At 40.1% G+C, this 17,240-nt stretch overlaps 1 protein-coding gene across 1 annotated transcript in view; it reads right to left on the bottom strand.

The window, feature by feature from the left end:
• The window catches only part of TSHR (thyroid stimulating hormone receptor), a 160,722-nt gene that overhangs the window by 31,429 nt on the left and 112,053 nt on the right, over positions 1 to 17,240 (bottom strand). The window contains exons 4-7 of the mRNA XM_012476909.3: positions 17,040 to 17,114; positions 13,549 to 13,623; positions 12,073 to 12,150; positions 7,991 to 8,059 (exon numbers count right to left, since the gene is read on the bottom strand). Coding sequence (XP_012332332.2) covers positions 7,991 to 8,059; positions 12,073 to 12,150; positions 13,549 to 13,623; positions 17,040 to 17,114 — 297 coding nt within the window. The remainder of the gene's footprint in view (positions 1 to 7,990; positions 8,060 to 12,072; positions 12,151 to 13,548; positions 13,624 to 17,039; positions 17,115 to 17,240) is intronic.

The raw sequence follows: 17,240 nt of genomic DNA, 5'->3' as shown, positions 1-17,240 counted from the left end.
TTGATAAGCATTGCAGTTTACCAGAAACTCTGCAGAAGACTTCAGACTGGAAAAGCCAGCCAGAGTCCAGGAGGAGAGGAGGATGCAGAGGAGCCCTGGCCAAGCTGAACGGAGATGAACTGACCCTTCAGGAGGCTGTGTTCTCTAAAACCAATGCGGCTTTTGGGTACTTTACCTCTTAGAGATAATTAGATGCTTACAAGTGAAACCATCATTCTGCCTTCAGCAGATTTGAGAGCTGGCTCATTTTGCTTTTTAACCTTGCTACAGCAGCAAGCTGCTCTTGCCTTCCATCTGAAGTCAAGAGAGTCAGGAGGGAAAATACATATACAGAAGCCTTGATATCCAGGAAGAAAGTGCTTCCATCAACCTCATCTATCACGTGACATTTTCTGGGATTATCAGTCTAGTTAAACTGCTTCCTTGACCATGACTTACCTTGATTCTTCTAAAATCCATATTTGTAACCAGCTTGGATAAATCAGTCACAAATCTTGGTAGGCTATCTGGTTAACCTGCTCTAGACAATGATTATTTTAAAGGGGAGTGATAATTTAAACATCCCTTGCAAAGAGAAGATGAACATAAAGGAGCTTAAAAGAGAGTCGAAAGGCTTGTAGTAAGAGATGAAAGGAAATACTTCTTGAAAGTCAGGGTTTCTAAATATCTACACTGGGAAGGGCTTATAAGAAAAGAACTGATATTTCCTTTAAAAATAAGATAGACATGGCTCCATCTCTATGTGTTCAACAGCTTTTCACTGCTTGGGGGCTTATTCCTCTTTGAGAACCTGGTGGAAGAAATGAAGGTCTGAGAAAAGAGATGTCCACTTTTCCATACAGTGAGTTAAGAAGCCGTGCCCTGACTTAAGATTGTGACTAGTTCATAGTTAGGGAAGACCAATGTAGTCAGGAAAATGAAGGTGGACAGGAATGAGCTGAGGAAAATATTCAATTGACAAACTCAGCATTGTGTGTACAATATGTGTGTGTATGTACGCCCTTATCTGTTGGACTCACTCTTGGCACATAGCAGCCATTCAATAAAGACTTGCTGGAGGAATGAATGAAAGCTCGGTTGTTGGGTGACTCCTAGAAAGAGGCACCCTCTACACCAGGTTTAGAAAGAAGTGATCTATGCCAGAGAGAGGAGTGTGATGCTGTGGCAAGAAAATTTGCTATTGCTGCTGAACTTTGCTCTCTGCGGAGTTTCGGGATACATTTCTGCTCCAAGACGGAATTTCAGCCCGTACCTCCACAATCCCTTTAGGGGAAGCTTGAACTGGTCCGTGCTTATGTTGTGAGTCTCCAATGGGAATACTTCCGTGGGGAACCCTGTTTTCCTCCCACAGCTTTGATAACTCAGAAAATTAAAAGGAACCCCTGCCCATCTCTCATGTTAGTTTTAAGAGAAGCTGGATTGCTCTATGGAAACCCTTTTGTAGCATAAATCAGGACACCTGTTTGTAAATAGTAATATGTGAGAAAATACTCAAGCTTTCAACAGGCAGAGGGAAAAGTAAACCTTAGGGTATATCCTACAAGCTGTTCAAACACGTAGCCCATGATAAATAATAGCCTTCTTAATCCTATAGTCTTCTCTATCATTGTCTTTTCCCAGGGCTCCAAGATGTGGTGTTTTACTTCGAATCAACTGATGCGTGATGCTAATTAGTGCATTAATTGTGTTGACTCTGTTTATAATAATTAGTGTATTGGTAGGCTCTTAGCACATCCAAATGGTATTTTTATTCCTGCCTAAATGTTTACTGTCAGATAGTAGCTAGTTACTAGAGTCTGACAATAGGGAATGTGATACAGAGAATCAGACATTCTGTGAGAAGTAGCATATCCCCACGCAGATTGTGTGCAAAGAGAATGGAAAAGAGATTCCAAACAATGAGTGTGTGACTTAACTTGTGACGAGTACAGTTCCACTCCTGTTGAGCAAGGGATGCTTTTATTATTGTTAATTTCACCTCTCAGGGATGACAATGTTTTTGGCATCATAGGAAGTCATAGGACAACGTGCTTTTACACATCTGCCATCGTTTTCATGAAATCCTAACTAATTACTCGACTGCTGCTGAGGCATCAGCACTTGCACTCAATGTGGAATTTGTCCAACTTGGCTGTAATTGTATTATTCAGTTACATTTTAAAAAATGGGTGTAAATGAGGTCAATCTGCTAATTTCAGTAAATTGTCATGAGGTGGAATGATAGGGGATGATTGCTCTCTTGGATGACACATCGTTTAAATTAGAACCTAGTGATATTTACACAAACTTCTGGAGAAATTACCAAATTGCTAACATACCATGTGCAATCCTTGAACACTATTAAGATAATATAGGAGATCGATGTATTTGCCTTAGTTTAAAATCACAATTAGCATTGAGACCAAAAGCAACATCCCTCTATTAAAAACACAATGTGAATACTCTTTCATTATTACTATGGAACCTTAACTTTCTTTCCTTCACCTATAGCTCAATCCTTGTCTTCCTCCAGTCCCAGGACCCCTTATCACAACCATCATTTTGATTTTACATTGGATTTCCATGATACCTTTTACTGAAGTACTTAAATCTAGGAAAGAATAAATTTCTATTGACTAGGAATCAGAAACTTAGGGTACAATGATAGAGCATTGTTTTATAACAGGAGCAGTTTCCAGCTTGGATTCAAAATACTGATTAAAAGAAAGTCTTTGTTTTCTATTATGATTGGATCTGCCCTTTCTATGGCCAAATATTTTAATCCAGATACTTTTTAATCTTTATCCCATGCTTGCCCTTTAATCTTTACCAGAAATTCAGAGAAACAGACTACATATTTTGCCACACAATGGTCATCCTCACTGAATTCTTTTATCCAGAGGTCTACAAACTATGACCCTCCAGTCAAATCCTGCCTTGCCCCTGTTTTTGTAAATAAAGTTTTATTGGAACATAACCACGCTCATTTGTTTATATATTGTCTCTGGCTGCTTTCACACTACAAAGGCAGACTTAAGTAGCACAACTAAGACCATGTGTCCCATAAAGCCCCAAATATTTGCTATCTGGGCTCTTCCCAGAAAAAGTTTGCTGACCCCTGATCTAGACTTGTAGAAACCAAGAAACAAAAGATTCTTAACCAAGAAATAGTTTCCACATTTGTTAAACTCTTCCAAATAACTTTAATACTTAACATAAAAATGTCAAGGAAGTATTGCGAAATAGTACCCTGATTTCTTTCCTATGTTTCAAGGGATAGTTAGATGGCAAGTCATGGCACCAGCGAATTGAAATCCATTGCCACTGACAGAATAATTCTGCCATCAGCCACTCCTCCCACAGAATCCGTGATATGGTGTGAGGAGAAAGCCGGTGTGAAAGTAGAGAGAGAGTCTCTCTCTATATACAGCAGGTCCGCTAATAATATTGTTTCATTCTATATTGTTCTTGTTTGTTTGTTTGTTTGTTTGTTGAGATGGAGTCTCCAGCCTGGGCTGGAGTGCAATGGCGTGATCTTGGCTCACTGCAGTCTCCGCCTCCCAGGTTCAAGCGATTCTCCTGCCTCAGCCTCCCAAATAGCTGAGACTACAGGTGCCTGCCACCATGCCTGGCTAATTTTTTGTGTTTTTAGTAGAGATGGGGTTTCACTATGTTGGTCAGGCTGATCTTGAAAGCCTGACCTCGTGATCCACCTGCTTTGGTCTCCCAAAATGCTCGGATTACTGGTGTGAGCCATCATGTCCTGCCCAAAGTGTTTAGTTTTAATAAGAAAAAAAATCCATTCCAGGCTGGGGCTACTGTTAGTGTGAAGTGTGCACACCCTCCCCATGTCTGTGTGGGTTTTCTCTAGGTATTCCAATTTCCTCCCACATCTCAAAGATGTGCATGTCAGGTTCTTTGGTGTGTCTAGATGGTGCCAGTCCGAGTGAGTGTGGCAGTGTGTGTGATCGCGTCCCATAATGGGCTGACGTCCTGTTCAAGGCTGGTTCCTACCTTGTGCCCTGAACCTGATTTATAATTGGTCAGTCAGAAGCATAGGACACAACCTGGGACCTGTGACTGGCATCTGAAGTAGCAGGCAGTCTCGTGGGACAGAGCCCTTAACCTGTGGATCTGATGCTACCTCCAGGTAGATAGTATCAGAACTGAGTTAAATTGTAGGACACCCAGCTGGTGTGTATAGGAGAGGTGATTACTTGCTGTGTTGCGGGGCGGTGTGGGGGGAACCTTCAAACATTTGCTGTCAAAGTGTTGTATTCAGTGCGTGATGGTAGGAAAACACCTTGGTTTTTTTCCTATCTCTCAGAGGCAGTATGTCCTCCAAAAGTCTGTAACACCAGACCAGAGAGATGCTCCTGTAACTGAGAATTGCTTGGGAAGCTCTGCAAACTAAGGCTCCCTCTTGGATATGAATAATTCACATGATTTTATTAGAAGATCTGAAAAGTCCACCTATATACCTTGTTTAACTTTATAAGATCATAAATTTCTTTTAAAAAGTAATACCCATTAATTTACTAAGGAAAGAAAGTTGAAGAAATGCAGCTTAAAAACGAAGCTCCCCCTCTCCCATCCTTTCTCTTACCACAAAGGCTCAGGAGAAGCTCAAAGAGAAATTATTGTTCACTTGTTAGTTTTTCCATCCTTTCAATAGAAAATGTCTCTAAACTCCTTTGATATTCTGTGGCTAATTTTATGGCTGGGCATAAGATAATAAGCTGCTAGACTTACACTGAGATCCACTTAGCACACTTAACACTTCTTGATTACAGAAGACCTCTTGAAAATCTCTTGAAGTCTTTGCAGTGTTCTCTAAATGTGACCAGGAGGCCAATCATGAGGGGAGAGTGAGACGTTTTGCGGCAAAATAGTCAATATACATAAACTAAGTTCAACACCAATTGTTTGACTTGAATAATGTTTTACCATCCCAGCCTTTTTGTCAGGTTATCCCTGACTTAGACTTCATCTGGAAGCTCACGAGCGGCCTTGCTGCACTGGTAAAGTCAGGTTCTCATGGACTAATGGTGCTGTTGCTTGATGTGATTGTCCTCTGAAACTTCTGATTATGCCTTGAGTCGCCTCCTTTCTCTCACATGATCCCATTCTTTTCAGGAGCAAGATATTTTAACTTCTGTATTTAGTGCCTTTAATAGATTGAGCTAAGAAACCTAAGCAATCTTCAGGGCTAAGAAACAAGCGGCACTTGCCAGAGCTGGGTGTCCACACCTTGGTGGTGGCTGGTAAGTCAGCCATGATGAATCCCAGCAGACAGCAGGGAAAAGAGTCCTGAATCAGGGGACCCAGGTCTCAGTTTTGACTTGGCCGCTAGGCAGTTCTATCAAATTTAAACAGCCATGGGAAAAAAAAAAAGCCATGTGTTCCTGTTGGGCTTCATTCCCTTCATATGTAAAATATGACAATTGGACAAGAAGATAGAGCATGTATTTTGCAGCAATAGTTCTCGACTTTTCTCTGTATTGGACTCACTTGGAGAGAGTTTTAAATCCCCACGATCCTGGCTACATCCAGAATGTCTGAGGACAAAACCCAGGCATTAGTGCTTTCAAAATTTCCCCATGTTGAGCACTATTGCTCTGTAGACCTTAAGGTCTGAATTTTACACTCTGTCTTTAATAAATGATAACTCATAGTGTTTGAGGGTCATATCTTCCAATGGCTAAATATGGCAGGAAAAGTAGGCAGATAATTTGAAACACAGATTCTTATTTTGGGCTTCAAAATCTTTTGCTTGTGGAAAAATGAATGTTTTAGAAATAAATTACCCTATATCCCAGGTTTTGGGTTCTTTTTCTAATCCACCATTCTGGAAAGGCAGTTTTAGTTCAGGCAAGAGTCAGCTGGACACACTGAATTCAGGAGCCATATTGACAGCTCTGGTTTCCTTGGTTGAAGATTTCCTGTCTCATATCCCTGCCCTTGCTAATGTGAGTCTTTGTGCTAACTGACATTTTGATGCACTCTATGTCTAGAACTGTGTTTAACAGTCATCTGAAATCTTTATACCCTAAGTACCTACAAACTATCTTCATTCTTGCAAGAAGTCTCCATACTCCATTCACAGAAAATTTGAATTTGGAAGATCATTACCCTAAGGGTCATAGCTTTCTAAGAATAGTTGAATCAAAGAGGAAAATATTTGGTGAAATTCATATAATATTAAAATTAAATGCCACCTTTCCAGAATGCTGGATTAGAAAAAGAACTTGAAACCTGGAATATAGGGCAATTCACTTCTAAAACATTAATTTTAATAATGATTTAAAAAAACGATGAGCTAAATCTAGAGAAAATCTGGCTTGTATCTCCAGAGAAGGAAGGCAATGTTATTCGATATTTAGGCTTCATATTTTCTCCCTGAGATGCATATTTTGGGTTGGGTACACTTCTCCCTAATGTACTTTGACCTTTGATATTGCTGCCCTTGAGCTGACCCCTACAGAATGTATGCTCAGTGTGGGCAGGGAGCACATGGATCCTGTTCATCTTTGTTTCTTTGTTTTCCCAGCAAATAGCACAGGCCCTGGTACATTGTAAGTGTCTAATAAATATGTGGAAAAGTAGATGAAAGATTGTAAGAGGTTAGTATCATGAGGTTAAGATGGAATGAGGGTCCTTCCAATTCTGTAAATAAACTAGAGAGGTAAGTATCACTTTATTGAGTCGTTTTGGACTTCGCCTATAATTATTGATTTTAAAAAATAATGGAAATGAACCATTATGACTCCACAACCAGACAATTGAGAGAATGGTACTGCCACTCTTCATTTCATAAAGACTGGTAGGAAGCACAAAAGTCGGCAAGGAGTGAGGCTTTATTTCAAACAGAACTCAGGGAGCCTTGCCTCAGCGTAATGACTTCAAACACTTGTTTACCATTTACCATTTCAAAATGGAATTGTTCCAGAACCTATCACCTAACCCCTAAACCAGAACATCAACCAAAATCACTTAATCTACATGCGTGTTCTTCTCTATCCAGAGCCACTGCATAGCGTTCCACAGCTTATTGACCTCACCCTTGCTTCTTAAGGTGTGTTCTATGAACAGCAGTGTGAGCATCAGCTGGGAATTTGTTAGAAATACAGAATCCTGAGGCCAAATCCAGAACTACGGATTCAGAGGATGTATTTTGATAACACCCCTCAGATGGTCTGCATGCCCAGGAAAGTTTGAGAAGCCCTGTACACAACAGATTTTGAGTTATAATAAGGCCTTCGGATTTTGCAGGGATCATTTCTGGAATATAAAATTAGTATGTATGAAAAATTACTATGTAAAGTACTATGTACTTTTAACATTTCATATAGTAATTTTATATTATATTTAAAGTGAAAAAATAATCGATTTGCAAAAATGAGTACATAACAAGACACTACCAAAAATGAGCAGGTAAATTTGAAAAAACAACAAATAGAAAAAATATATCATTTGTAAAGAAATACTCAAAAAGTGTTATCAAACACATCAAACGCAAAGTCCATTGTTTGCTGTTTCAGCTGTTCCCAGCACTATTTATTTTTTGAAAAGGCAAAAGTTGGATATGATTTTTCAGCTATTTCTGAGTGAATCAAATATAAACTGACATCTTTCCCAAAAACATGTTCAGAAAGGACTAAAAGAAGAACCACCTTATTTTATGAACAGCTTTGGGCTTCATTAAAGATAACTTTTACTTCATGTACATAATAGATGAACATTTGCATACACATGCGCGCGCGCGCACACACACACACACACATACACACATCAGGGATAAAAGCTTTGGGACTTAACGATTGGAGCCAATGTTAAGTGTCCACTAAAGTGGGCCCCTGCCAAGTTCCTTGACCTCATTTCCATGTTGGTCACACAAACTCTGGGTGGAAGATGCTCTGATAGAACCAATCTCTCAACCGAATTCTGCCCATAGGATGGTTCTTCTTAGGGTGAGGGGAAGTGACAGTTTTCATGGCTACCCTTGACTTACACAGCATCCAGCTTTGTCCCATTGAAAGTGTGTCCTTGGATTGAAGTGATGCCATTGTTGTATAGCTTCCTACAACCAACAGAGAGAAGAGAAATCAGTGACTGGTGAGCAGTGGTGCTGGCCTGTTTCTGAAGAGTTGGACTTTATTTTTTCAGTGTCATCAATGTGCATAAAGGTTTTTCAGGTCCCACATATGTACCCCACAAGAAAACTTTCCCATACAACTTGTTGGAAACAAGTAAGTAAGATAATATTTCTCAGTTTGAATGCCCATTCTCCTGACCTAGCTCCTAGTACATTTAGGCTGTTTCTCAGAATCATATTTACTTTGAGTAACAAAGCTCATTGCCATTGAATATTTTAAAAGAATATTTCACATACATCCAGAAAAAGGGATTTCAGGTAATAGTTAACCCAATATCAATAGTGGAGGAGCAACTGCAGTCTCTTAAGATAAACATTGTGAAGACATTCATCTAAATGCATATGTTTTTAATTTTCTATTAATATTTAAAATATTATTTCACCTTTGTATTTTATTCATCTTTTTGTCCTTAGAGCTTATCATAGATTAAATGTTTAAGGGTTATGGGCTGAATTAAATTAAACCTTATAAATGAATCTAAGAAAGTAGATAGACCATAACCTCTTATGGATTTTTTTGGTTTTGTTTTTGAGACAGTGTCTCTCACTCTGTTACCCAGGCTGGAGTGCAGTGGCTCAATGACGGCTCACTGCATCCTCGAATCCCTGGGCTTAAGCAATCCTCCCACTGCAGCCTCTCAAACAGCTGGGACTACAGGCATGTGCCACTGTGCCTGGCTAATTTTTGTATTTTTTGTAGAGATGAGGTTTCACTACATTGCCCAGGCTAGTCTTGAACTCCTGGGTTCAAGTGATCAGCCTGCCTCAGTCTCTCAAAGTGCTGGATATTACAGGTGTGAGCCACTGGTCTGGAAATGTTAATGTTTTTTAACTTGTTGCTATGTTTCTGTGACTAATTAATTCATACAATGATTCAGGGAGCCAGTCTGAAATGTTATTACTTCTATTTCCTATTGAAGTTACTGAGACATAAAGGTAACTTGTCAAAAACACAGTGGTCTAGGACTGTTGAGACTCAGAATCCCCGACCTCAAATATTATTTTTTTTTGAAACAGAGTCTGGCACTGTTGCCTGGGATGGAGTGCAGTGGCATGATCTCTGCTCACTGCAACCTTTGCTCCTGGATTCAAGTGATTCTCCTGCCTCAGCCTCCTGAGTAGCTGAGATTACAGGTGCCTGTCACCATGCCTGGCTGATTTTTGTATTTTTTAGTAGAGATGGGGTTTCACCATGTAGGCCAGGCTGGTCTCAAACTCCTGACCTCAGGTGATCTGCCTGCCTTGGCTTCTCAAAGTGTTGGGATTACAGGCATGAGCCACCGTGCCTGGCTGACCTCAAATATAATTATTTCCACCTACAAAAAGCAGCCTCCCTTTCTGCAGGAGATGGGCCCCAGCCTTGGGATCTCTGAGCTATATAGGAATGCATAGAGGTTATTGGTGGTTATTGGGATGAAAAGAAGAGAAGATGGCCATGACCACACTCAGGCACTGCCAGTGGGAACTCTTAGTGGCAGTTGTAAGGGAACTTTGAAAACTACAGTAATCTACCACATGTGAACTTTGGGAATACATTAAGAAGCATACAGGAAAGTTCAAATTTGGAATTAGACCTGGCTCTGCCACTTAATAGTTGGATGATCCTGAGAATTTCTCAACCTGTCTTATCCTCAGCTTCTTTATTTCTAAAAATATAAGTAAGGACATAAACGTAATACCCAATAAAAAGGTTGCTGAGAGGATCAAATAACTATATATTTAACAAAGTGAGGAACACTTATGAGATGACCATGTTAAAAGGAGTTGACGTGGCCTGTAATCTCAGCTACTTGGGAGGTTGAGGCAGAAGAATTGCTTGAACCCAGGAGGTGGAGGTTGCAGTGAGCCAAGATCACACCATTGTACTCCAGCTCTGGGCAACAGAGCAAGACTCCATCTCAGAAAAAATAATATAAATAAATAAATAAAGTATCCTAAAACTTGGATTTATCCTATATAGTTGTGGAAACCTGAGAAAGATTCTCACAGCTTTGTTGTTGTTGTTGATGTGTTTATTTTTGTTTAGTCTTAAATGATTACATAGTGAGTTTAATTACAGCTACTAACATGTCCTGGGTGAGGATTGCAATATCCCAGGAATATAAGCACAATGGCTGAGAAAACTACGGTAAATTAACTTTTTCTGAACTAGAACTCTTTTATGACGATGTGAGATTATTTTGGCATTTTTATTTTTCTAAATATGTTGAGAGTCCTGGACATTAAAAATACTTGTTTGAGTTGCATTTCAGATATTAAATAGAGGTCTTAATGAACAATTTGGCCTTGAAAGGGAATCTGGTGAAGAAAGATCAAAGAAGTACAAACTTTGATTGAAACTTTCTTCTACCAGGAATATACATACAAAGTCAGCTGTTGGAACATGCATTGTTTCATGTTGATAGTTTTTTGAGCCTGAACTTCAAAGAAGCAAGGACTTTTGCAGAAATGTAGAAATAATCATCTGAAAGGATCATGAATCATCTATGCCATCTGCTCCTCTACATTTTAGGAAATATGGGCTTCCTTCACTCAGATGTTTATAGAATGCATCCTGGGCTCCATGCTTGATGTGGGATAATGAGTTTCACTTGAGAGGGGTGCTCAAGATATGGGGTTTTTAGAAAAATGGTGTCAAGAGACAGTAAAGAAGTTTAGCATGTAGGCATTTCGTTATGATGAGCACCGTAGGGCACAATGGAAGGCTTTACTGAAGAAGTAAATGGCTTTGAGGTTTGAGGCTGAGCAGCCTAAGAGCCTGGGTCTTTTATGCATGATAGGAAGAAATTATGATCGAGAAGGAGCCTCCTTTTTCTTTAAAAGAGACCTCTCACCATGTTGTGATGAGGAGGATCAGCTGAAATGCTCCATTGCTCCCAGAAGTTGAGGTAACTTCATTGGGCCCAAATTGATAAACTAGGCAGGGCTCAGAAGATAGTCCCTTAGAAAAACTGCGTGAAGCTTGGATCCATGTTTCTGGGGAGTAATTTCATCAGGTTTGTATCTGTGAAGAGCCCTCCACCCCAACTTTAGTGTGAGCAGAGAAATGAAACTGGCTTGAACTGAATCAGGCTTGAACTTGGGCTGTGGTCCTGAAAATAGAGAGGAGATCCTGCAGAGGTAGCTCCAACTCTATGTTGTGGCTTATACAATGAGAGAGGAATTTTCTAACAGCTTAGAGAATTAACTTATCCTTTATCTCTCTATTAGATCTTCTCCATTAGAACATTTTTGTGAATATCCCTAATTAAACATCTACTTTTGACCATCTAAAGAGTGTTACCCCCATTCAAGCTCTGGAAAAATGCTGACCTCCAGCAGCATTATGCTTTCTACTTAATATCCCCTCACAGGAGCTTAATAACAAACAGTGTGTGATTACTGAGTAAAAGTGTGAGTGCAGAATTTATAAAGCCCTTAATGGCACCACTTTTTAAACTCAGTGATCTTGGGAAAGTCACTTCAATTTGCTTAAACCCCAGTTCTTCTTCTGTAAAATGGGGATACTTGGATACAGATGATTATTCCATAATAATAATTGCAGGCCAAATCAAGTCCATTGCCTGTTTCTATAAATAAAGTTTTATTGGAACACAGACATGCTCATTAGTGTATGTATTGAGTATGGCTGTTTTTGCCATACAATGCCAGAATTGGCCTGTTCCTACATAGGTTGCATGGTCTGTAATGCCTCTCCAGTCCTTTATGTGAAAAATGTTACCAACCACACTGCCATAATAGAATCCTCTTGTTTCCTAAACTCTTTTGTAGTCTACAGAGTAACATCCCGTAAAACAATACTCTAATTATGTAAAACACACTGTACTCTATAGAGTATATATGGTAGGATAGTATCGCTCTTGGATGGTCTGTATACATATGAAAATGACTCAGAATAGAATTTAGTTGCTGGAGGGAGTAGAACTGGTAATACTCACACTGTCAAAGTTTCATTGCATAGTCCCTGAAAAGCATTCACAGGGATTGATGTCATGTAAGGGTTGTCTGTGATTTCACTGCAAGAGAGAGGGACAAAAACACTTAATGAAAAAATGCTTCCTTCTGGAGCAGGGGTCTTGCTGCACATATGCACTTTAATAAATAACAGACACAATATAGCTTAATCTTACTTCTTTTTGAGTTTTACTGACCCTTCTTAACCACTAGTGGCTCAGAGGTCTGGTGAGGTGGTGAGAGCTGTCCTAGATGACATGCACCTAGAGTCCAAGTGTGGGGTAAGTGAGAGAGCTTTAGGTGGGGGCGGAGGTCCCTGACTTAATCCTCATCTCGAGGGAGGCAGATGGATCTCAGAGGCTTCTCTTGAATCTGCAACCCTTTGTCCATAACAACTAGAGTTTTCTACATGCATGGACCTTTAAGAAGGTCGGAATAAAAGGATTAATGGATTCCATTTAATGAGTATTTCTAAAATGCCTTTCACTTGCCAAACTTTGCCAGGCTCCCGGAGAACCTTTCTACACCATTCAAGTTCCTGGAAGACTGCTTATATTTTGAACTGAGCTCTTTTGCAGCAAAGAAGTATGATCAATTTTTTTTTTTCTAGCAAAACCCCAAGAGTTTGAAGCTTATCATTCTATCTTTTGCTGACTCTTTAATGCAAACTCAACTTGTAATTCTGTCTGCTATATGTCCTTTCATTCCTATACAATTAGGTAAGACAACTGACTTCTGTCACAAGTTTTGAAAAAGAGCACATGGCTGCCAATCAGAGGTCACAGGCAGTAATTTGAGTACCACTCCTGACTTCCTTGAGACACTGCTCAGACAAAATCACTTGAGGTTTCTATTCCTCAGTTTCCTCATTCATAAATGGAAGAGGAATAACTTTGTTTTATACCTCATAAGGTGGCTGAGAGGAGCAAATGTCATGTATGGGAAAGTGTTTAAAGACCTATTAAAACTAGGTGAAAAATAGGGTATCATAGTTATCATCAGACGCTCCTTCTATTCAACCATTTCCATCGGCAAAGTAGTATTGCATAATTTCTTCCATTTAAAACAAAAACACGCAAACAAAATCTTTTCTCCTGACTCTATATCCTCCAATTACTGGGATATTTTCTGCTCCCTTTTAATAGTAAAACTTCTCAAAAGAGTTAATTATGGTGACTCTTGCTAATTCTCTCTACCCAAATCTCTCTTGAGCCCACTCTGACCAGACTTCCTCACCCCCAACACCCCACTGGAATGGCTTTTGGCAGAGTCACCAACAACCCACGTTGCTGAAGCCAATGGTTATTTCTCAGTCCTTGCCTTACTTCATGCCACAGCTGATCACTGCTTTTCCTTGAAACAATTGCTTTGCTTGGCTTCAACCAACCCCCATGACTGTATTTTAGTTCTTGTCAGTGACAAACAAAATACTGTCAAACATGGCATGTGTGCGTACTTACAGTATAAAGAATATGTCAATGGAATAAACTTTGGTCAGGTCAGGGAACATTTTAAGTCCAGTGTTGAAAATGCCACTAAATTAATGAAAAAAAGAAAAAGAAAAGGATAGAATTTAGGTAAGAAAATCAACACATAGGAAGGAGAATAAGGTAATAGCTGAAAGCATGGGTTCTGAAGTCAGCCTGGAATCAAAATCCCAACTCCTTCACTAAATATCTGAGTGACTGTGGGCAAGTTTTGATGGTTGGATGAGATGATGTTTCCTCAAGGCACAATAATTAAATCCAGTCCACCGGTGTCAATGCATCTGCTTGGCTTAGAATACTCTGGAGATTGTTTTAACCAAGTGGGATTACTAAAAATATAAATTCAGTTTTCGTGTGTGTGTGTGTGTGTGTGTGTGTGTGTGTGTGTGTGTATGGGTGAGAGAGAGAGATTTTCTTGTTTATTTGGAGAAAATTACATATGTGTTAGTGAAGGGCTAAGCAAAGGATGGGACAGGAAGATATGATGACATTAAGCCAGCCTCTTCTTTCAAGCTCTACATTATATTGTGCTGCTATTTTGCCAAGAATAGCTTTCCTACAGCAGTGACCTGAGAGTACCATTATATCAGTACCATTAAAAAAAATATGTCCAGAGGGGCTGAGCATGGTGGCTCATGCCTGTAATCCCAGCACTTTGGTAGGCCTGAGGCTGGGGGATCACCTGAGGTCAGGAGTTCAAGACCAGCCTGGCCCACATGGTGAAACCCCGTCTTTACTATAAATACAAAAATCAGCCAGATGTGGTGGTGCATACCTGTAATCCCAGGCTACTTGGGAGGCTGAGCCAGGAGAATCGCTTGAACCCAGGAGGTGAAGGTTGTGGTGAGCCGAGATTGTGCCATTGCACTCCAGCCTGGGTAACAAGAGCAAAACTCTGCCTCACACACACACACACACAAATGTCCGAGGGTCGGGCATGGTGGCTCATACCTGTAATTCCAACATTTTGGGAGGCCAGGGTAGGTGGATCACTTAAGGCCAGGAATTCAAGACTAGTCTGGCCAACATGGCAAAACCCTGACTCTACAAAAAATACAAAAATTAGCTGCGTATGTTGGCATGTGCCTGTAATCCCAGCTACTTGGGAGACTGAGGCATGAGAATCACTTGAACCTGGGAGGCAGAGGCTGCAGTGAGCCGAGATCATGTCACTGCACTCCAGCCTGTGTGACAGAGCGAGACTGTCTCAAAAAAAAAAAGTGCCCAGAAGAGGAAGGAAACCAATCAAAGGCAATGTCTTCACCTTCTGAAGTTTATATCATTTAGGGAAAAATGTTAAGATTAAAAGAATTGCATAAAACAGCATGAGCACAAGAATTCTCAGGCTCCCGATGCCTCCCAGATTTAGTTGGCTTAACATTCGTTGCAGCTACTAGAATGTAGTTAGAATTTTTTTTGAGAATTTGGCACGGCATAGAGTGAGACCTAGACACTACCCAGTAAAGCTTTAGAGAAAGTCTTCTGGTAGAGAAACTATATACACCTTCTGAGGCAAATTCAGACTTGACTCCTTCTAGAGAAGAAGGCATAGGATTTGAAGAGGCAGCAGGAGCGAGAGGTCTCAAAACGAGCAAATGGGAGAGACATTTCAAATAACAAAGGAGAGAGGTGAGATTCCATAAGGTATATTTGAAATACAGTAAATAAACTAGTTCAATTGCAATAAGGTTCATGACGAATAGTAGGAGGCAAAAAGGTCCAAGAGTCAAGTATTTAGACCAAGACCTTTCTATTCTTCAAAAATCTCAAACAAATCCCCTAAAACCATCCTATGGGTCTTCTTTCTGATGTCTTCTCTAATTACCTGAACCCCCAAACACTGTATATGTCTCTCCTTTGTCACTTTCCTTTATTCTTCTGTAGGAGAGGCACTATTCAATTTCATACACATCTCCACAACTAGATTTTAAGCTTCTTGCAGGCAAGGACAGTGTCTAAGAAACCTGTGTGTACCCCACAGAGCATATACTGGGGGATCATCACATCAAAGGGTTATTATGTTATTTGAAACTCAGAGTCCACAAGAAGAGTGGCTGTCTTGTTCTGTAAGTTTTCATGGCTTTCCAGATATTTCATCTTCATATCCCATCAGTGTCTTTTATTCTCCTGGCATCTCTCACACCCACCTCTTCAATATGCAACTAATGGCCGTGTGTGGTGGCTCATGCCTGTAGTCTCAGCACTTTGGGAGGCTGAGGCAGGTGGGTCACCTGAGGTCAGGAGTTCAAGACCAGCCTGGCCAATATGGTGAAACCCTGTCTGTACTAAAAATACAAAAATTAGTTGGACATGGTGCTGCACACCTGTAATCCTAGCTTCTCAGGAGGCTGAGGCAGGACAATCACTTGAACCCAGGAGGCAGAGGTTGCAGTGAGCCAAGATTGCACCACTACACTCCAGCCTGGGTAACAGCGTGAGACTCTATCTCCAAAAAAAAAAAAAAAAAAAAAAAATATATATATATATATATATATATATACAACTATTTTTAGTTCCCCAGAGAAGCTGTGTGGTTCCCTACCTTTGTGTCTTTATCATGCTATTCCACCAGCTATATTTCTTTTCTATCTCTCCCCATTCTTGTTCAGGTTACCCTCTATTCATCCTTAAAGGCTTATCTCAGAAAATATCTATGGTTACATAAGTTTGTTTTAAAGGTCTGAATGAAGATGAACTGAAATGTTAATAGTCCTTATTTTGGGGTATTGAGGTTAAGTTTTTTAAAAAGTTTCTTCTTCATACTGTTTTTGTTTTCTGATTTTTTTAATGCATGCAAGCAGAAAAAAGGACTCTTCCACCTGGTGTCCAGAGGGCCTGAGGTCATGCAGACACGTGCACTGAACACATTTTTACTGAGCACCTACTCTGTACTAGGCAGTAAAGATTCAACAGAGAAAAAAAATGTTGTGGTCCCTGGATTCGTGGAGCTTATGGTCAGCTCAGAAGATGTTACCAAAGCCAAGCAGTGAGTGCTGGACAGTCGAGTGCTGGAGTAGGAGGTTGAAACTGTTATCCCTTCTGTTTTCCCTCCACCCCCCACAAAAGTGCATTTTACCCTTTGTGGGATTTGTTTTTTCCTGTGTAACAGTCAACTCTTATATTGTTGTGATACCCATTTTCAAACAAAATTGACCAACCGGCTCTCAGAATTTTGTTTTGTTTTGTTCTGAGATACTACATTTAAGGACCACATATGCATGATAGCATTTCCTCCCTCCTGCTTCTTGGAGCAGGTCTCTGGTCCCAGCACTATGTGCTGACTTTTGAATAGGTTTTAAAAAACGTCAATGATTTCACCAGATACCTTGCCCTGACCCAGGATATACACCATTAAAGTGAACCTGGACCACATCATCCTAGGGAGATTCCCGGAAGACAACAGCATTAAAATCTGACCCCCTCCCTCCACAAAAAAGTAGGAAAGGAGAGGATTTAATACTTACAGGAACTTTAGGAGGGGGAGCTCTTTGAGGGCATCAGGGTCTACGTAAGTTAAGCTCCTGGTGTTCCGAATTTCTCTGTGTAAGTTACAAGGAACACAGACAATATAATACAGCCGTATCTGTTCTTATCAAAGACAAAACAACATAAATCAGGTTTAACAAATGTTCATGAGAAAAATATACGTTTATGTGGTACCACAG

The sequence above is a fragment of the Aotus nancymaae genome, unplaced genomic scaffold (genome assembly GCF_030222135.1).
Source record: "Aotus nancymaae isolate 86718 unplaced genomic scaffold, 86718_ANA_hifiasm-v0.15.2.pri h1tg000011l, whole genome shotgun sequence".
NCBI classification, from domain to species: domain Eukaryota; kingdom Metazoa; phylum Chordata; class Mammalia; order Primates; family Aotidae; genus Aotus; species Aotus nancymaae.
This window is presented reverse-complemented; position numbering and strand designations above follow the sequence as displayed.